This window comes from Schistocerca serialis, chromosome 3 (assembly GCF_023864345.2).
Source record: "Schistocerca serialis cubense isolate TAMUIC-IGC-003099 chromosome 3, iqSchSeri2.2, whole genome shotgun sequence".
NCBI lineage: Eukaryota > Metazoa > Arthropoda > Insecta > Orthoptera > Acrididae > Schistocerca > Schistocerca serialis.
Window position 1 is genome coordinate 934,144,395 of NC_064640.1, and position 21,530 is coordinate 934,165,924.

Below are 21,530 nucleotides of genomic sequence, written 5' to 3' on the forward strand. Positions count from 1 at the left end.
CCGATAGCCACGGAGGGCGGGGGTTCGCATTGCTGGAAACCAAGTTTCCTGAAGAGCAATGCAGAAGAAAGGGTGAAGGCTGATAAGTTGGCGGAGCTCAGCTAGATGGTGGAAGAAACCGCTGCAGTTCCACTGGAGGATGGTGTTGGCCATGGCTGGGAAAGGCGTGACGGGACTGGGAAGGCAGATTACGCCGCTGGGTCACCTGCTGCCTCCGACGGAGCACCCGTGCAAATGCTATCCATTGTGTACGAGGGACCGGCGAGATCGAGGTCCTCAGCGGACGCCAGAATCGCTACCTTGTCCTCAGAGGCAGAGGCAGAGCTTGTAGGAAGCGGTGGGATGGGTGCCACCGCTTTAGCGTTGGTCTGGGGGACTTTCTTCTTTTTCTGCTTGTCGCGCTGTGCCTTCGGTGGTTCAGGCTTCATGGGCTTCACTGGGTCAGTCTCAGGGACAGACGACAATCGTGAGGCCCTACGACCGTGGACTGGTGGTTGTTTCAACCACTTGCGGGCGTCCGCTTTTCCACTGGTCTGAACTTGTGAAGGGAGGTCCCTAAGGGAACCCTTCCTGGCGAGAGTAGCCGAAGAAGTCTTACACTTCTCCGGCTGGGAAGGGGGAGCTGATGTCCCCGATGGTTGGGAGGGTGTTGCTCCTGAAGAAGATGGAGCAGGAGCAACAGGTTGTGAAGTGCCCCCCACAATCAAGGGGGCTTTTGGATGCTGACCAATCATAGAACCAACCGTATGGGACGACACAGGAGATGGAAGAACCGTCGTTGCAGCAGCAGCGTAGGTTGACATCATTGCCACAGGATGGAGCCGCTCGTATTTCCGTCTAGCCTCGGGGTAGGTCAGGCGGTCCAGGGTCTTATATTCCATTATCTTCCTTTCTTTCTGGAAAATCCTACAGTCCGGCGAGCAGGGGGAATGGTGTTCTCCGCAGTTAACACAGATAGGAGGCGGGGCACATGGAGTATCAGGATGCGAAGGACGTCCATAATCCCGACACGTGATGCTGGAAGTACAGCGAGATGACATGTGCCCGAACTTCCAGCATTTAAAACACCTCATCGGAGGAGGGATACATGGCTTCTCATCACAACGGTAAACCATCACCTTAACCTTTTCGGGTAAGACATCACCTGCAAAGGCTAAGATGAAGGCACCGGTGGCTACCTGATTATCCCTCAGACCCCGATGGACGCGCCGGACGAAGTGAACACCTCGTCGTTCGAGGTTGGCGCGTAGTTCATCGTCGGACTGCGGAAGAAGATCCCTGTGGAATATAATACCCTGGACCATGTTTAAACTTTTATGGGGAGTGATGGTGACAGAAACATTCCCTAACTTGTCACAAGTGAGCAACCTCCGTGACTGGGCTGAGGATGCTGTTTTGATGAGAACCGACCCAGAGCGCATTTTGGACAAGCCCTCCACCTCCCCGAACTTGTCCTCTAAATGCTCCACAAAAAACTGAGGCTTAGTTTGCATAAAAGATTCACCATCGACCCGTGTACAGACAAGGTACCGGGATGAATAATCTCCACTGCTGCCTTTAGCCATGCGTTCATCCCATGGAGTGGCCAGGGAGGGAAATGATCTTGGATTGAATTGCTTGCCGTTGAGGTTAGACCTCGATCGCTTAGAGACTGCTGGTGGAGGCCCACCAGCGAGAGATGATGTACCACGATTCATTGCGGGTCATCCGCCCTGATACCACCCACTCCGACCAGGGGCTCTCCCCACGGGCGCCACCCAGCCACAGCAAAGACCACCTGGCAGGATGGCCTTTGCTGGGATCCCGATGCCCCAGAGGGATAGGCATCTACTCCTCGGCATACGTGGGGAGGCAGCAGCTCAGGCATCAGCAGTGCGATCCCTGTGTAGTCAGGGGGCTACCACCAAGAGGGTACATGACGACCCCACCACAACGGACTGGCTACCGTGCTGGATGTCGGGTGTCGAAATATCCATGTACATCAGGAGGGCAAAGATGGAAGTGCACATTGGAGGGAATGTATGCCACCCGGAACACACTGCAGTGGATGTGGCCGGAAGCTCGATGTAAGTCCAACTCCATGAAAATTCAGGTGTGGCAGATCTTAGGGCAAGATGGATTTTTAGATGCACCACGTAAGGTGTCCTTCCCCAAATGGTACGCACTAACGGAAAAATTTAGAAACGGAGTGGTCAAACCCCTTAGGGGACCATCACATTAAAGGCCGAAACAGTTGAGACTCCTTTTAGTCGCCTCTTACGACAGGCAGGAATACCGCGGGACTATTCTTACCCCCGAACCCGCAGGGGGGTTTTGTCTATTAAAGCTTGACATGGTGCCAAGTGGAAATATATATGTGCAGAAACTGATTATTATAATATTTTTTATTGCAGCTTGTTATTGCATTAGTCTTAATAATGATTACTAGTGTCATTCAAATTCCGATCATCTTCACATCAACTATTGTTGCAGAGCAACCCACCAGTTGTGTGTGCTGTGGACAGCTTCTGCAAGTCACTACGACATTAGAACTGTAAGGCTGCTCTGCAACTACAATTAATCTGAAGATATTCAAAATTGGAAAAAAAACTGGAAATCATTATTAAGACAAATGTGATAATACACTGCAAAAAATAGAATATTTTAGTTGACACCCATGCCCATCACCACTTTCCCCTTTACCCCTTATTAGCTCCATCCTTAATCTGCAATATTGTGTACACAACCTGGGCTGTCCACCAAGATTGATAACTGCGTGACAGCTTACACTGTGGCATTTGAGCTGTAACTACTAGCCATAAGTAGATGAAAAATTTTAACTGTAGATAGGAACTTTCATCCAATTTTATCTTAGTATCGATTTCCATTATTTTCTATGGCAAACAATGCACTGACATTGTTAAGTCAATCAAATCCCAACCACTTCATTTCAAACAATTTATTGTCGTAATTATTTCACCACATGTTCAATCCTAACACCTCACAAACTATGCTATAGTCAAACTATCTCTCTATATTAATTTATTATTATTTTTTATTTGATCCAAGACTATCTTTGTGCACAACACACTTCAGTGGTTCCATTATTGAAAACCATTTGAAATCTACTAAAATTTATAAAAAAACACAAAAAACAGTAAGGTGAAAAAGATTTGTCACAGGAAAACTCTACGAATGGCATATGAAGGTAACACATTGTGGGATACCTGCCGCAGTGCTCCTCACCCACGTCAGGCGCTGTGAGTTACCACTCTGGGTGACGATGACACTGACAACGTGTAGGGTACAATCACATCACTGCAGTGCCACTCAGGCATCAGTTCTCAATCCACCGCACTTCTTAGCTTCATTTGTTACACAGTACTCTTGGACCCACTAAGATGGAGTAAGGGCACAATCAAAGCAGTGCAGCAAAATGCCATTCCTACCACAAGCAGAAGAATGATATTGAGAAGGCTTCACAAACGTAGTGCACTGATAGTACAAAAGAAAAATTTGTTGAACACCAAACCAAAAAATGAGGCATTGGAAACCTTCTTGCTGCTAGCAGACTGTGTTACAGGAGGTTACACAACTGATACAATGCTCCTCAACAGGTAATGTCACTATACCTTATATGTTGAGTACCTCGGTAATGATGCAGTGATATAAAAGTAACTACAGGATCATACAACAAAAATCCCAGGAAAGAAAAGTATCCAGATCAATTAAAACGATCCTGATTGATAGAGAAACTGAAGTGCTAGTGTTGAGCAACCTTCCAACATTTATGCACTAATGGATTTTTAGAAATATTCAGAACAACTCATCAACAAAGGTGCAAATGCATGGGAAAGTAAGACTATAAGACAATTTACCACACACTAAAACAGTGTTAAGACACATCAGAAAGAATCCCAACAAAATAAAAGCAGTCATAGTTCTGAAACAGAAGGTAGCAATGAAAGTCGAGGGGTGCACCTTAAATGTGGGCTTGTGGACCGGCAGTCACAAGATGATGCATTTTATGACTGATTTCATAAAACCATTTCAGGACAAATGAAAGGATGATACGCAAGCCTTGATCAGAATGGCAGTCCAGAGAAATCTGGAATAAATATCCACCATGAAATTAAAGTGCATTTTCTTGAAATAAGGACTGAAAATGGACTACATACAAAGATGTTATTTCATTACCAATCAAGGATCAAACACAAAGAAGGCTCTGAAAATACTCGTATACGAATGACTTCCTTGTTGCAATTATTATATTCTGACAGTGCTAGGGCATACTTCAGGTGAGGACAAACTCCAGTTGATGTTTCATTTAACTGCTTTCAATGAAAATGAATGTTGATTGTTTGGAGATGACTTGTGCTGAAATTTGGATTTCATGGTCTATAACAGAGCTGCAACTCACTGGAACAGGGTGCAGTTTATAATGTTGGCTTCCACTCACTGTTGGTTACCAAAGAAATAACAAATGTGCTACACCCCAAGGCAGTAAACACATCTGAAAATTCTATGTACAAAATGTGTTACCATTTTGTTTTTGAATATAAACTTTATTGTCAATACAATCTGGAAGGAACATATACTACAATGAAGAGCCGTCCATGGAGATTTGTTCTAACTTGGCATATGCTCAATATGTCCACCATTTCGTTTCCTAACTTCCTTCAAACGAACACTGAAGTTAGTGATTACTCTACGGCACGTCTTCGATAATTTCACTGCAAGCTTGAAGAATAAATCTTCTGAGCTCCATTAAATCACATGGATGTTTCGGGAAAATTTTTTCCTTTAGGTACCCCCAAAGAAAAAAGTCACATGGATTGAGGTCTGGACTATTGGGGGGCCAATTTTGTCCATCATTGAAGTGACCTGGAAACCTAAGTGAAATGATCCGCATGTTGAAATGCTCGTATAAAAACTCCAACACAGTGTTTGCAGTATGTGGCCTTGCTCCATCTTGCATGAACCACTGCGTGTTGAAGGGCAAGGCAGTAGCAAGAAGCTGTGAAATGAAGCTATTGCGAAGCATGCTCAAATAACGCTCGCTGTTCACAGTTTCTTCAAAGAAAAAGGGTCCAGTAAGTCCGTGACTGGAAATTGCTGCCCACGCTGTAATCCTCTGAGCATAATGTTGTTGTTCATGAAGCACTTGTGGGTTTTCAGTGGCCCAAAAGTGTACATTTTGTTTGTTAACCAATCTGTCTAAATGAAAATGCGCCTCATCTGAAAACCAAACGTTGTTGAGGGTTTCTTCCCTATCCTCCGTCCACTGAGCAAACAGTAGTCTCTGCTGCTTGTGTTCTTCAGTGAGCTTCTGTGCACAGGTCATCTTTTATGGGTACATATGGAGGTCACTTAAGAGTGCGTTGAATGGAGCGTCTGGATATTCCCAGTTGCACTGCTGCCTTTCCACACGATTTCCCGGGACTTCTCTGTACAGCAACTCGTACCGCTTCAATATTCTCCGGCGAACAAACAGGATTAGCCCAAGGTCGCTTTGCTTCCAATACTGTTCCTTCCAGTACAAATTTATCGTACAACCTGTGGGTGGTGGTCTTGCAAGGGACCCATCGTGTGTTAAACTGTTGTTGGAAAATGCCTCTGAGTCACAACAAGGCTTTTCATTTCATGAAAAAGTAACACAATTGCCGATTGTTGCTGTGTCATCAGTCTTCCACTGTCAGCCATTGCTGCTTACTAGTCTCCTAGCGGCATTATTGTGAATTACACGTCATTATGTAACTCATTTGTTTTTCCAAGCTCTGCTGGTACTGCTGTAGAGATCCCAGCAGGATATCTAATGTGCGTCGTAAATTGTGAAAGAAACAATTGGTAACACATTTCATGCGCCACCCTGTATTTGAAACACTTCAGATAAACACCAATGATAGCCAAGTAATAGGGAAAGTCAGTCTTCTGGCATTCCAACCTTCCTACAGACAACAGCATCATTCATGAACTGGCTCTCAGAACTTTTGACACTGTCTACTAAATCATTTATATGTAATGTGTACAAAAAGGAAAGTGTCATATTTTATTGGGGAGAAATACGTATTAAAGAAACTCCATCATGTTACAAAGGATTTAGGGCCTTTAGGTCACCAACTAGAAAAGCTGTTGGATGCTACAAAATGACTATCAAACCCCATTATGTGCAAAATGGGTTATCAAACAGCAGTGAATATAACAATTTTTGTAATCAGATTCAGCAGTCTATTACTAGAAAATATAAACTATATTGGAGTTCAGTTGACAATTCTGCTGATGGACATTCATTGTCTGATGATCTGGACAGATTTGCCTTATCTGCACGTGAGCGAGCGGCATGGAATGAAAAATTTTATGGTGGCAAAAAATTCATGAATAGGCCTAGTCTTCAGAAATTCAGAAATTTACATAATTTGCAGCATCAGCAGCAGCAGTACAAATGGTGTACGTGTGCCTCTTACCAGTGCAAATAGTGAACACAACTTCGACCGAAGTTGGCATCTTCTGTAACAAGTGGAATAAATTGCTCAGATTTTAGACAGCAAATAAGCTGCTAATGATTCTCATCACAGCTTTCAGAAATTTACCTGTACACTGGCTGAGGACACTAGTCAATATATTGAAATAATGTAGTGAATCAATATTATATACAGATGGCAAATCAGTACCAAAAGGACACATCACATCAGGAGGCAACCACCTGTGACAGAAAATTGTGATGGATGGCACATCTTACACATCCTCCTTACACATTGGCAGTAATGAATGATCATGATAATGGTTAAAGCTAAACATTAAAGAAATTTTGGGAGAGGGGTGGTGGTATGTTCAAAGGGAGGCATTAATTGGCATTCTGTAATTCCTGGCGAGGAAAAAGTATTCTACAACATCAAGACATGGCCATCTATTCACACAAATTTGTTGACATACAAATATTATAAATGAAGAAAAAGTGTTGAATAAAAAATACAATAAAAAAACTAGGTTCATGGTGTGATGTCACTTTTAACTTTTGGAGTAGACCAGTGACCCTGATATCTAACTATAGAATTCACAATTTCAGGTAAATTTTTATCCCATTGAACAGCTCTGATTTGGCCTGTAAAACAAATACCAGTTATTTATTCAAGTGAATTAAAAATGACAAAGACTGTGAATGATATAGTTCATTGAAAATTAAGAGTCTAAGACAGTGGTAATGAACTTGTGAAACGTAACAGGGTTAAGAATCCCCATGGATGTAGGCTTCTCCAACAGAGTATATCACTACATTCACTATCTATATCACTATTTTCAATTTTGGATCTTGTTACAGAACCCACTTTCTTGTACATAATTTAACACTTCGATTATAAAAGTAGTGTCATCATCTAGTTTCTGTGATAAGTATTGTGCTAACTGTAACTTATGCCACAGATACAGTAAGTCGAGGTATTCAACAAGATGGTGTTGAACTATCATTAATCCACAATAACATGTAGGCTGTTCTAAGATGATATGAGTTTGTGTGTGAGCTCAGTGTTTCAACTATTAATGTAGCAAAAAGCAACAGAATCTTTTTAGGAATCACAATAGAATGACTTCTGTATTTAGTAGTATATTTTATTATTTGTTGGGAGGAGTGTTACTTTGCCACTACTTGTGCACAACATGTTACCTTTATTTATAGGCTACTCAGTGTCAATTGCCAGTCCGCACAATAATCATCAATACTCTGTAGGCCTTCCAGCATTTTGTTACAGTCTTCTGGCATTCCAACCTTCCTACAGACAACAGCATCATTCATGAACTGGCTCTCAGAACTTTTGACACTGTCTACTAAATCATTTATATGTAATGTGTACAGAAATGCCCCTGTAAAACTCATTTGAGGTACTCTCATAATTACCTCTACACGAGTCACTATTGTGCTGTTAAGAACAATGTGTTGAGTTATATCTGTCAGTGCAATGAAGGAACTTTGTTCTGAAAAGATCATGTAAGAGCTCTCAAATGTACAAATTACATGATGATTTGGAAAACATCCTGTTACTGTCTAAGGACTGCTGAGTGAGTGAGTCACTCCGTATAGGAGCATTTCATACGCAATGATTTATGATCTAGGTATAAGAGCAACCTTCATCCCCTAGAGAATAAAGTTTGAAGAAATTCTTATTGATGCATGCATGCCCAACCTTTTCCCCCATCTTTGGAGCTATCAGAGTAGATATGGCCAAAGTATACATATTCTTGATGAACTCAGTAAATTATTGGACTGGGTCAACTTTCATATCATTCTCAAGGTTCAAGTACACAGTAGGGCAGAGGGTATGCACCATGGTGGACTTGTGATGTTGAGATGAGAGTGTGGGTGGCCACAATAACAGAGAGCTGTTGGCAAATATTGGTGAAACATACAGCAGCTGGCTGCCCTTAATAAGTAAGAAGCTGAGGATAGGGAAGAAGACTGAATAACACGGATGTTTAAAAATTCTACTTAATTTAAACACATAATTAGATGGTGTTGACAAATTATTTTCAAGGGAGCAGTATCTGCCTCCACCAGGAGACTGTATATCAGGCTTACGTCTCGTGCAAAACTCAGCTTGTCCCTTTCCCAGATGATATACTGAAAACTATGGATGAAGGGCAACAGGCAGATTCCATATTTCTAGATTTCTGGAACCCATTTGACATGGTGCCCCATTGCAGGCTGTTAATGAAAGTATGAGCATACGGAGTAAGTTCAGATATGTGAGTGGCTCGATCACTTCTTAAACAATAGAACCCACTACATTGTCCTCAATGGCAAGTGTTCAGAGACAAGGGTATTGTCACAAGTGCCCCAGGGAAATGTGATACGACTGCTGATGTTCTCTACATACATCAATGATTTGGCCGACAGGGTAGGCAGCAATCTGCAGTTTTTTTGCTGATGATGCCATAGTGTATGGTAAGGCGTCAAAGCTGAAACTGTAGGAAGATACAAGACATCTTAGCAATATTTCCAGTTGGTGTGATAAATGGCAGCTAGCCCTAAATGTGGAAAAATTTAAGTTAATGCAGACAAATAGGAAGATCTAGCTTCCCGCTCGACAGAGTCAAGTCATTTAAATATCTTGGCATAATGTTGCAAAGCAATATGAGGTGAAACAAGCATGTGAAAACAGTGGTAGAGAAAGCAAGTGATCAACTTCTGTTTACTGTGAGAATTTTAGGAACGAGCAGTTCACCAGTATAGGAGACTGCATACAGGACGGTGGTGCAACCTGTTCTTGAGCACTGCTCAAGTGTTTGGGATCTGTACTAGGTCAGACTGAAGGAGTACATCGGAGCAGTTCAGAGGCAGGTTACTAGATTTGTTACTGGTAGGTTCTAGCAACACATAGGTGTTACAGAGACGCTCCAGGAACTCAAACGGGAATCCCTGGAGGGAAGGTAATGTTCTTTTCAAGAAACACTATTGAGAAAATTTAAAGAACCATCATTTGAAGCTGACCAGTTCTACTGCCACCAACACATTGCGCGTAAGGACCACGAACATAAGCTATGAGAAATTAGAGCTCAAACGGAGGCATACAGACAGTAGTTTTTCCCTTGCTCTATTTGCGAGTGGAACAGGTAAGGAAATGACGAGTAGTGGTACAGGGTACCCTCCGTCATGCACCATACAGTGGCTTACGGAGTATCTACGTAGATGTAGATATGGATGTATATGGAAACTGGATGCCGTCATGAGGTACAGTGTCTAATAACCCAGGACAGAGGATGCAGCCAACTCATACACAATGCTCCCATAATCTGCATATGAGTAGCCTTTAGTTGCTGGATGTGTGGTACCCCAGTCAACTTCTTATCAAACAGTAAGGTCAAGAAACAGCCACGGTCAACATCTACTATAACAGCTGGCGATTTCAGTATAATTAGAGACGTGGGTGAATGGACCAAAGTTGGAAAAAGTGCGTAGTATGGAATTTCAGTATTGAAACAGTTTCTGAAATTTTTAGCCCATGCCTGTCTTCTATGTAAAGCTGTTTGCAGACAACTTTCACTTAAATGGACTTTCACAGAGCTTTAATAGAGGCAAAGATCGAGTCCACACTACATTTAGTTCCGTATTGAGCTTGTTGTCATCAATCACAGTTTGAAAACAACACCAACAATCATAAACATAATACTAGAAGGAGAAATGATTTACACCATTCACCACAGTCTTTGTGTGGCACTGAAAGGTGTGTGTGTGTGTGTGTGTGTGTGTGTGTGTGTGTGTGTGTGTGTGTGTGTGTAAGCCTAATAAAATGGTCAGCACTTTACAAGCATTAAATAAAATAGCACCTGCTGATATTTTCTGTGACCTATCTAAGGCATCTGACTGTGTGAACCACAGTATTCTCCTAGCTAAATTGAAGTTTTATGGCATTGACGATACAATTAACCAATGGATAATGTCATATCTAACCTGTACTTAGTAATTCAACCAATTTAGTCTGGGGACATTATTCTGACTGGGGAGAAATCACATATGGTCTTCTCCAAGGCTCAATCTTAGGTGCACTGTCGGTCCTCTTTTGTAAACAATCTTCTGTCTAACATACAAGCAGAATTAGTTCTTTTTGCAGACAACACTAACATTGAAATCAATCATGTACTACAGAAGATATATTGAACAATGTTCTTGAAAGTATCACTGACTGGTTTTCTGTGAATGGTCTCACCCTCAGTTTTAAAAGACAACATATTCAGTTCTGCACATCTAGGGGTACTGCAACACTGATAATTGTACCACGTGATGAGGAAACAATTAATAGTGTGGGAAATTCAAAATTCTTTGGAAACAATTCACTGCAGTTCAAAAGGAACAATGATGTACATAGTTACGATATCAGGTGGAAAACTGACTCACTCTACTCCACATTAAGATTGTCTTTATCACAAAAGGGGTTCACAATGACCCAACTAAAATTTCTGATAACTTACCCAGTGATATAAAATGTCTAACAGACAGCAAAGCAAAATTTGGAAACACTGAAAAAGTTTTTCCTTGACAACTCCTCCTATTCCATAGAAGACTTTCTGTTATTGTAATGTATGAGACATGGTGGGTAGAAATTACTAACCTCTGTATATTATTAAAAAAAAACTTTAAAAATGTTAAGCGTGTAGCCATATTTACAATTAATTTGCAATGTGAATGTAAAAAAACTGATTCCACATCATTACAATGTATCATGGAAATGATTTATGGAAATGATTTATGGAACGTGAAACTTTGGCTCCACGTTGTCATATTTTCTGCTGAGAAGTTGTACTACAATTGTAAAGCTACTGACTTATTCCATATCATTGTGAGACGTCACAGGCCCCGTGTAAAGACAGGCAAATGGTCTGTCACATGTAGTTTTGCCCATGTGGTGTCTTAAGCCTATTGCAAATCCAGTGTAGACAACGCACGAGGGTGTGTCTGATGGCAGTAGGTGATTCAAAGTAGTTCTGGCCAGTTAGAATCCCCACTGAAGCAGCAACAGCCAATGTCTAGTTGCCACCGACCAGGAAAGCTTTACTAAACCATCCGCACCAGTATATTCCGCACAGCTGCTCTGTTGATAACTAATTTTACTGTGCGAGTTTTTGCAAAGATTCAAAATTGGTATGATCATATTTCCCTTCCACTCTATAGGAAAAAATTCATTGCTATCATACCTTGCTGAATATAATTAGTAATCATGATATCCCATTGTTCTGGAGTGGATGGAACACCTGGTAATGTACCACATAAGGCCAGAGAAATTATCTCTGCAGTCTGCCTCAGTTATTTCTTTGGACAGCCAGAGAACTGACTCGAGTTTAGAGCAAGGGTATACAGGATTGCCAGCACTGCATATCACAAATCCCTCACTGTGGCTGCATAAAGAATGAATATTAGTTCACATCATTTGTACTACTCATTTTATGATGCAGCTCAAAAGAACTAATTCTAAAAGGGTCTGCCATCTCCTTTCTGAAAGCAATTGAAGATTTGTGAAAAAGTCTCATGTCTTTGCTACCATACTGGATAAACCAATTCACACTGTCAAATGGTTCAAATGGCTCTGAGCACTATGGGCCTCAACTGCTGAGGTCATAAGTCCCCAAGAACTTAGAACTACTTAAATGTAAGTAACCTAAGGACATCACACACATCCATGCCTGGGGCAGGATTCGAACCTGCGACCGCAGCGGTCACGCGATTCACACTGTCAATCTGCTTCTAAATATGACGTGTTGTCATGAGTTTTGAGTTCCTGAATTTTCTTGTCTTTTTCAATAAACTTGACACACAGGTGATGGAATGTATGCTTAAAACACATGAAATCTGTATATCATATCCCTCACTTTTTCGGATAGTGTGTTCCTGACAAACACTTGTGTTGATCTGGTTGTCCTTACACACTTCCTGTATGCAAGAAACATAAACTCCTCAAAAGTTACCCGAATTTCCTCAGAGTTTTTCTTAATGCAGATCCATTTCTCTCTCTCTCTCTCTTTCCTACAGATTAACCTTTCTGAGTTTATCTTCTACGTTTCTACAAAGTACAGTCCATCAATTGTGGTACAAGAAAGGAACTGTGCAAATTGCTTGAATCTCTGTCTTGTCACTTGCCTGTCACTTCAAGATCTGGCAAAGGGGAGGAATGCCATGGTAGTATAAGTTTTTAGCATTGAAATTATGCACTGCACAACAGGCAACATAGTGGTCATCCATGATAAGCATGGTCAACACTACGTTGAGTTTACTTTTTCTTAAGGTATGCTCAAAAAGGGATTAGTCAGAAAGCTAGCTATGAGCTCAGTCTTTTTATGTGCCTGCTGACAATTCAGTGCCTCTACTATTTGTGACTTGTTAGCTTTACTTGTAAATTATTTAGGTTTATCATTTTAACAACAAATCTGCAACAAGTCATCAAGTTGGTCTCTCTCTCTCTCTCTCTCTCTCTCTCTCTCTCTCTCTCTACAGTATTAAATGTTAGGAAACACATTACTGGAGAAACCTTATTACAGTTCTGACTAGGATTTTTTGGGGAGTATAAGAGGAGGAGGAGGATTATCATACATTTATTGAAAGAGATTTTCCAACATTAAAGAAATTCATACAAGAACAGGGATGGCGACATCCAATTTTTGAACTCATTCAGCTCAAAGTAGTTTTTTGCAGCCTGCCAGGATTTCAAAAAATTTTATTTGGCATTCATGCATACTTAATTTCTTTGAAAGTAATTTTATCTTATTTACCAGTGAAATTTTTCTCCCTTTTGTCATGCCTATTTTCACAAACAGCATCTTTAGTTTATGCTTCACTCTTACTTATCATTACTAATTAGTCCATGACAAGGAGACTGGTTACTACTCCTGGGGACTGTAAGACATTTTGGTCCACAGTTCAAGTTTATAACAGACTTCAGAATGTTCTTAGGATCCTTTTATGACAATTCCCTTGTCTTATCATGATTATCTGGTAGGTAAGGTAGCAGAACCCAGCAAACATAAAAATAATGAATGCATAATAAATAATACACATGCAGATGAGGAAACCAAAACTTCTTTTTAAAGTAAGTGGTAATACACACAGAGCTATCTTAGATAACCAGATAGGGGGCTACTTGCTATGGGTAACAACTGATTTTAGTTGAAAGAAGATTTTCTTATTTTTATTTTGCTTGTCTAGCTGCACAAGATGAAACTGAGGAGCAAATTTCTATGGTCATGGAACAAGCCACTACATGAAATTAACTCCACAAAGGTTTATAGTAAATAAAATGAAATTCACACAAATGCTACATGGACAACAAACTGCCAAGTATATATTACCATAATTAACAATATAACAAAGAAATTTGCTAAAAATTTATTCCAGCAAGTCTCAGACAGAATAGGAGTGTGCCATGAGGAAAGTGAAGGATTCAGATTCTTTATTCACCATTGACCACCTGAGGTGGAATAGGCAATTTACATGGATATCATATAATATTTTCCTTGAATAGTACCTTAAAGCTAAATGAGCATTGCAAATAGTGTCCATAGATGATAACATACACCATAACATAAGATAAATAGTAGAAGAGCTACTGCTAAGATTTTTTAATTCTTATAGCACCTTATTGAAAATTGATGTAGCAAAATACAGGATGAACCAAGATTGCAGTACCACTTGCTGGCTTTGACCTGTTACATCACGCATAGCACACATGAACAAACATAAACAAACAAACAATACAAAAAATATTTAACTGTAGAAATGACATGACACTAACAGAACTGTGGGAATTATGTGCTTTCTGGTGGGACAAACTACATATATGATAAACCTAATAATGAAGACTTATAAAAGATATACTTATGAAGAAACATCTAGCAAACAAAATCCCCAGCAATCAACAAAACAACACTGGAGAAAACTGATATCAGAAATTTCACTTGACCTATATAATGCAAAAGAAGTCCACAATACCAAGAACACACACACAGCTCCGAAACCCAGTAGGCTACCAGATATTTTCCTTGACCTATATATCTCATATGAAATCCACATTACCAGAAAATCACACACAATTACAAACCCAGTATGTTAACACTTCACTTGACCTATATAGGTAAAACAACATCCGCAGTACCACAAAACCGAATCTCAGCCATATAACGGGTCGACAGAAGCGTCCGATCCCACGCGTCGGCTTTGACCCGTGACGTAAGGGTGTTGTGTGTGACGTCATGACGGCGCGGAGTTTGGTTTGAGTGTGGCTGTCTCCAGTTCTGTTTTATCTTATTTTATTTACTTTTCAGATCTGTTCGTTATATTTCGTGAGATTTTTTTAAAATTAAAAAACGCTTATTACTTATTTTAATTATGTTGACTCCAATTTCTGTTTTAGTTTATTATATTTATCTTTCTGATCTGTTCGTTCTATCCCGTGAGATTTTTTTTTTTTTTAAAGACAAAAAACACTAATCAGCTACTGAAGCATCTTTATCTTCTATGGCTTGCAGGGATTACGAGCCCTGGGGAGGTGGGTGGGTATTCATGCATGGCTGTCTTCACTTACACGTTGTAGCTACGCAAGGCGTCTAAATTTGTTTATATTTAGTTGGCCCCCCACCCAAAACACCCCATTTCCCGCGCTTGTCCCTTTGGTGTCATTAGGCTTCTTGTGGAAAGTGTGTGTGTTTGTTTTTGTTTCCGCCATATTTGTGACGTCATGGGGCAAAGCAGACGGGCGGGATCGGACGCTTCTGTATTTCCCATATAACTAATACCGAAAATCTAATCTCATGAAGCACAATCCACCATTTTCACCAACAACTAACAACAAAACCCCAAAAAAATGCATTAACATCAATTTCTGAGCAGACATACCCTTTGTGAATGGGAAGAGTTACCCCAGAATATAATGCTGCATGTCTTAAGAGAATGAGTAAAATCAAAGTAGACTAATTCTTGTATTGGACCATCATTTGTTGCAGACACTGCTCCAATGGTAGATACAGCAGTAATCAGTTTTTGAACAAAATCCTGAACACAAGCTTTACATGACAGCTTTCCATCTATCTGGAAACCATAGATAGAAGATGTCTCATAGACAGCAAAGTAAAATTTGGAAACAAACTGAGAAAGTTTCTCCTTGACAGCTACTCCTAGTTGGGGGAAGAATTTCTGTTACTGTAATGTGAAAAAGGTGGTGGTTAGGACTTGCTAACTCAAAACATCTGTACACACTTTTTTCTTGGGAAAAAAAAAACACACTTAGAAATGTTCCAAATGCAACCACATGTACACATTAATTTGCTTTGTAATATAAAATGACTCTCTCCACAACAGTACAATCCATCATGTAAAATGATTCATGGGGCATGAAGCTAACTACCTAACTATCTAACCACCCAGTAATTTGGTTTGTCCATACGCATCAATTATATGCCTAATCCAAAATGTTAGTTTTAGTAGAAATTTAGGACAATCACAGAAACTATGAAAATCAGGCTCATTGGATGGATAAAAAAAATTCACTCTTAACAAAATGTTGTTCATTAAGTATGTGCTAAGCAAAACATGAACAACAATTGCAGAGAGACTGCTCTGGAGAGCGAGAGTCCTGATGATACATAATAAATGTCGAACATGTTTTTTCTACTGCGCCCATCATATGTTAAACAGAACTCTGCCACAATAGCTCGATGATTGTTAATCTGAATATATTTAAATACTATTTATATGTTCATTCAAGATGTATCTTTAGATGTTTTTTTCAGTAGACTGAAGCACTACAAAAGAAAAGTGACAAAGAAAGGATACTGCATAAAAATCAAATACAAGGATAACAACCATGATGCCAACCAGATGTTCTGAATTTGTTTTTTAACATATGTTGAATCCTTTTCATCACAGTGAAGTAGGTATGCGGGCTAATGAGCATGTCAAACAAGACTTTTTAATACTACCCTAATACACCCAAGAACCCCTCCGCATGCTTTTAGATGATAACCACATTTAGGCCTTTATGAACTGATATTTACACCCCAGTATATGACAATAGAATACACCAACTCAGGGAAGAGTATCACAGCAACTGCACTTTACAGGATCTAAAACATCTGCTACTGAATAGATACAGTGATCTAACCAAAATTCTTCTACAGGAGGAAGCAAATAATATTAACTTTACACAGTGGACAATAGTACATTAGTACAGTGTAATTCCTAGTGGAGATTTTAAATTAAGATGTTACACACTGTAAATGGGAATTGTCTCTTCAGTTTGTATAATATTTCATTAGGTTTTTTTGTATGTTCTGACAATTACACATGTTTAGTACACAAATGTAGTGGAGTGGGAGGATTAAAGACTTTTTCAAAAGTAAGACTACAGGAATCTGACTGCATTGTAACTTAGCATACATATGATACTATTCAACAAGGTAGTCAACTGGAAGTTTTGAAAAAACTTTAATGAAAGCAAACAATCTGTAACATTTTGCTGAATATTGCATGAATTCCGCTTACATGTTGAAGGAAGTAGGGGGGAGGGATTTCTGCTAATATTTATTGTGTTACATATCATGTAGATTTCACCTTTCAAAAAGAATTTTGTGACTATCGCTGTTTGTGTTTATTAGTACCTACTTCCCACAAACAAAGCCATTCAGCTGTTCTCTACCTTCATTCACAGCTGCTTATAGCTGACATGTGATATTTCCTATATGAAGAGCAAATATCATATTTTTAATGTCTCTTGAATCCGTTCTACATTTGATTTGCTTGTTACCTACCCGAGAACTGTGAAGTTGATCGTGACCCTTTTAGGACAATGACCCAAACAACAAAGATTTGATGTCTTTCCAATATGAAGCCATAATTATGTCACACAAGCAGAACACTCAATGCCGCTTAGTTACGAAAGGAAAAGGTGCTGCATAATTAAGTTCCGGAAACAAGTCAATGTTACGACAACACAATGGGTGCAAAACTGTTTCATGACTGCAAAACAGAAATGCTTACAGTTTAGCCTGTGCGACATACGACTAAATACGAGAAACGGTGTATTATGAACCATTGTTCTAACAATGACAGTACAATAATGGCTATTGTCACATAGCTTGATGTACGCATGGTTGCAATAATGCATTAACAAAAACTTACTGGAAAACATATGGTCCTGTTTCGATCGTGCAACGCTCCAAACTATGGCTGTTTAACTTGCGGAATAATAATTTCGCTTGGTTCTGGTACTCAAGAATGCTTCTCCCAAACTGAAAAGGGCGCAAAAAAGACCGTGTCACCAGTAAAAGATTATGAACTTTTTATGAGAAAAATGTGAATAAATTTTAATGAAACGTCACAAAATCATAGGTCAATCTACCAACCTGTTCATCTTCTTGCATTGATGCTGACAGAGGTAGACCATCTGACAGCCTTGCTATCATCGTCATCAAAACCATTTTGTCTACAGTAGATGTGTGGTGACGTCACAAAACAGAATGTATGGAGTACTGCTGCTATTAAACACAATGCATCATTAAAAATCTACCTTCACCTGAATAGGCACAACATATACACGTCACTCGGAACCACACATTCACTCGCACACAAACATATCCACGCTCACTCCTGTCAAAGACGTATCTACACGACGGAAGAGATGGTACAAAGAGTTTCGTGCGATATATCGATGACCACATCTACATTTAAGTCCATACCACCGTCTAATATAACAGTCGCGACACTTCACCTAGAGTTTGTAGCCAACTGCGCCAGCAGCGCACCAAGCGGCCAGCAAAACTATTGATCTGAGCGAGACCGTGAAAGCGAACAAGAATAGTATTTGTTTATTTTGGTTAGAACAATTGTTTCTACAAATGAGAGCGCCTATAACGCAAGAAATTGCAGCAACAACATGAAGGAAACACCATATCTGTCTTTTTCTTTAGGTTTCCTAAAGACTCTGTTGCGATACAATATCGCCAGGATTCGCTTACAAACTACATGCGTATTAATGATTAATGTTTCGTTTTAGGAGCAGAAAATGGCTAGTGCATAACAGACGAACCGATTTTATGAAAAAATACACTGTTTACCTTTATAATAATGTTAAGTTTTGTTCACTACACTTCGAACAAAACCAGTTCACTAATGCAAACAATAATAAACTGTTTGACATCCCAAATTAGCCACAATTGACGATGAAGAAGAAACTGCCACGGACAATTTGTCTAAAGTCATATGGCACAGATGCAGCCAGTTCAATTCTACATATATCAGTGCCAGATTCATCTGAATCGTCAACATAGACCTGACGATGAAGTGGTTGGATTACGAGCAGTTATTCGTGTCTTGTAAAAGAGTTTGAAGTGTCAGAATGTGCAGATCGCTAAACTTATGCAAAATTATTACGGGACAAGTAAAATTGCCTACAATTTTAAGCAACAGAAACTCTATCAGAAGAAGGACAAACCAATTTTGAAGACAATAGGATCTCGATATTTAACAAAGGATGCCCTTGAATTGTTGCTAAGCCAGATTACGATGCCACTGAAGGAGAAACGTGCTGCAAAATGGAAAGACGAAAATAAGTTCTTTCTTCTAAATGTATTACATTACAGCACTCAGACATACAGGTTTTGTCAGAGTGTTTGTGCTTCCATCAGTGCATGCATTACAGAGGCATGTGGAGGGCATACAATTAAAATGTGGGATAAAAGCACTCAGGCATAGAGGTTTTGCCAGAATGTTTTATGCTTCCATCAGTGCGTACATTACAGAGGTATGTGGAGCGCATACAAATAAAATATGTGGGATAAGTGACAATATATTCCACCTTTTAAAGAAGAAGGTATAGTATTTCTCCAATACTGATAAACTAATGAATATGTCATTGGATAAAATGTCTCTAACGGCAAATTTAAGATATGACACCACTTCTGACAGTGTTATTGGCTTTGAGGACTTGGAGTTTACGTACACAGCATATTTCTCCCACTATTTGGCAGTGGCTTGTCCCACTTAGAATAATGTAAAGATGGAGGTCGTACTTGTGGCAATAGACGACAATGACTAAAATACAAATGGGACGTCGATCCCTTTTGCACGTTGAGGTACATGTCTGTGCGTCTTACATTTGAATCTGTATGTTTGTATCCTATTGATATCAACGTGGTAAGCCGCAGCTCTATCCAACGTCACAAGTGTTTCTTCGGGAATGTGCTGTAGTTTGCCACTGGATTCATGGTTTTTATCAATGGCGTACCCAGGAGCTGAACTGGGGGGGGAGGGGGGGGGGAGGTCATACTAGTCTCAGGCAACAAGTACTCGAGACAACATACAGCACTTCTTATTAAATAAAACAGTAAACCAGTGAAAAACTGCTTTTAATCAACATTTTAAATACAAGAATGCACTTGTACAATCCGAGAAAACATGCAGCATTTCTTATTAAATAAAACAGTAAACTAGTGAGAAACTGCGAATATCTTCTGGGGGAGGGGGGGGGTAGCTGCTCCCCCCCCCCTGCCCCTAGCTGGGTACCCCCATGGTTTTTATCCCTACTTGCGCTTATTTTAGAGTCATTTTTAGAAACATCTATATCTTCTGATATTACACAAACTCTTGAAGACAAAAAACTAATTCAAATATTTCGTAAATCAAGTAGGAAAGGGATGCAAAAGAAACATTATGCTTACGATGCATCTGACGTTCTCTTTTTTCGCTACTTGGAGCGTCAGTGTCGCTCCAGATGTCAGACGGTAACAACTTTTAAAACAGCGAGTGTTGCGACTGTTATATTAGACTGTGGTCCATACTATGAAAAAATTTTTTGCAGCTTAGACAGGGAAGAGTAAACAGTACATCGAGCTTAGTGGGCGGCAATACTCTTTCCCTAGTCTATAAGCGGTGTGATTTTCCATGGTGGGTTGAAATTCAAGTGTCGTTCCGTGCTCGTTCTTGCAGTTCAAACAACGTTCATAACAAGCGATTCTGTAAGTCTCTGGGAGATAGCTCTCAAGCGTCATAGTTCAAATGGAAACTAATGACGTGATCCACGCTGATGTCGGTCAGGGTTCATCTATGATTTTGCATACGGACCATAACAATGCCCCAGTCGTGACGCTTACTCCATCAACAGTGCAAATTAGAGACCCACATCGGTCGGGTACCACTTCAATGTGCTACAAGGTCACTGTTCTCAGAATTATCAGAGTCAAGAGGAACATCAGTCTTGGCATACATTTGTTTCATCACAGTCTCTGACACATAAAACACAGAGAGAAAAGTCTAGACAGCATTCACTCTCATCACGGCAGGTACAAGCCGAAAACAGTGCTACGAATGCGAAACGTTACGTATATATTAAGTGAAGTCTCCTGAGTGAGCGTGCCAAGTTTCCGTCACTTCCGACAGACAGCGTAGCTGCAAGACGGTTTCAAAATGGCGTTTGTGGGTGATGTACGTTACAAGCAACGTGCCATCATTGAATTTTTCACTGTAGAGAAAGAAATTGTGGGGAATATTCACAAACGCTTGTGCAAAGTCTATGGAGCATCTGCTGTCGACAGAAGTACAATTAGTCATTGGGCACAGAGGGTGAGGTCATCAGAAGGCGGTTCAGTGGAGCTCCACGACTTGCGGCGTTTGGGGAGAACATCTACGGCTGTCACACCTGACACACCTGACCTAGCCCCTTCAGATTTCCACTTGTTTGAGCCATAAAAAGGATGCCATTCGTGGAAGACATTTTGAGAACGATGAGGAGGTGATTCAGACTATGAAGCACTGGCACCACCTCCAGGACAAGGATTGGTACTGACAGGCCATGAGCAGTAGGAACTTGCTCAGTTCACTGTCACCAGTGGTCACTTTTGTAGGAAGCAAACGTTCCCTAGCCACAGAAAATATGCTAGCAGGGATAATACAAGTCAATCAACAGACATGGATCCTTATGTTGTATTTGTAGAAGGCGAAAATGGTAATGTTCGAAAGTTGCATCCAATGGCCCTGCGCGCAATGTTGGTTAAAGAAAGTAACAATTTTGCGACAGGAAATTCTT

General features: G+C 40.2%; 1 protein-coding gene across 1 annotated transcript in view; it reads right to left on the reverse strand.

Annotated features, from left to right (window-relative positions):
* LOC126469623 (vesicle-trafficking protein SEC22b) overlaps nt 1–18,121 on the reverse strand; it is a 28,814-nt gene extending 10,693 nt beyond the window's left edge. Inside the window, exons 1-2 of the mRNA XM_050096745.1 lie at nt 17,854–18,121; nt 17,630–17,739 (exon numbers count right to left, since the gene is read on the reverse strand). Coding sequence (XP_049952702.1) covers nt 17,630–17,739; nt 17,854–17,928 — 185 coding nt within the window. The 5' untranslated portion in view covers nt 17,929–18,121. The remainder of the gene's footprint in view (nt 1–17,629; nt 17,740–17,853) is intronic.
* Nucleotides 18,122–21,530: the final 3,409 nt, after the last annotated feature.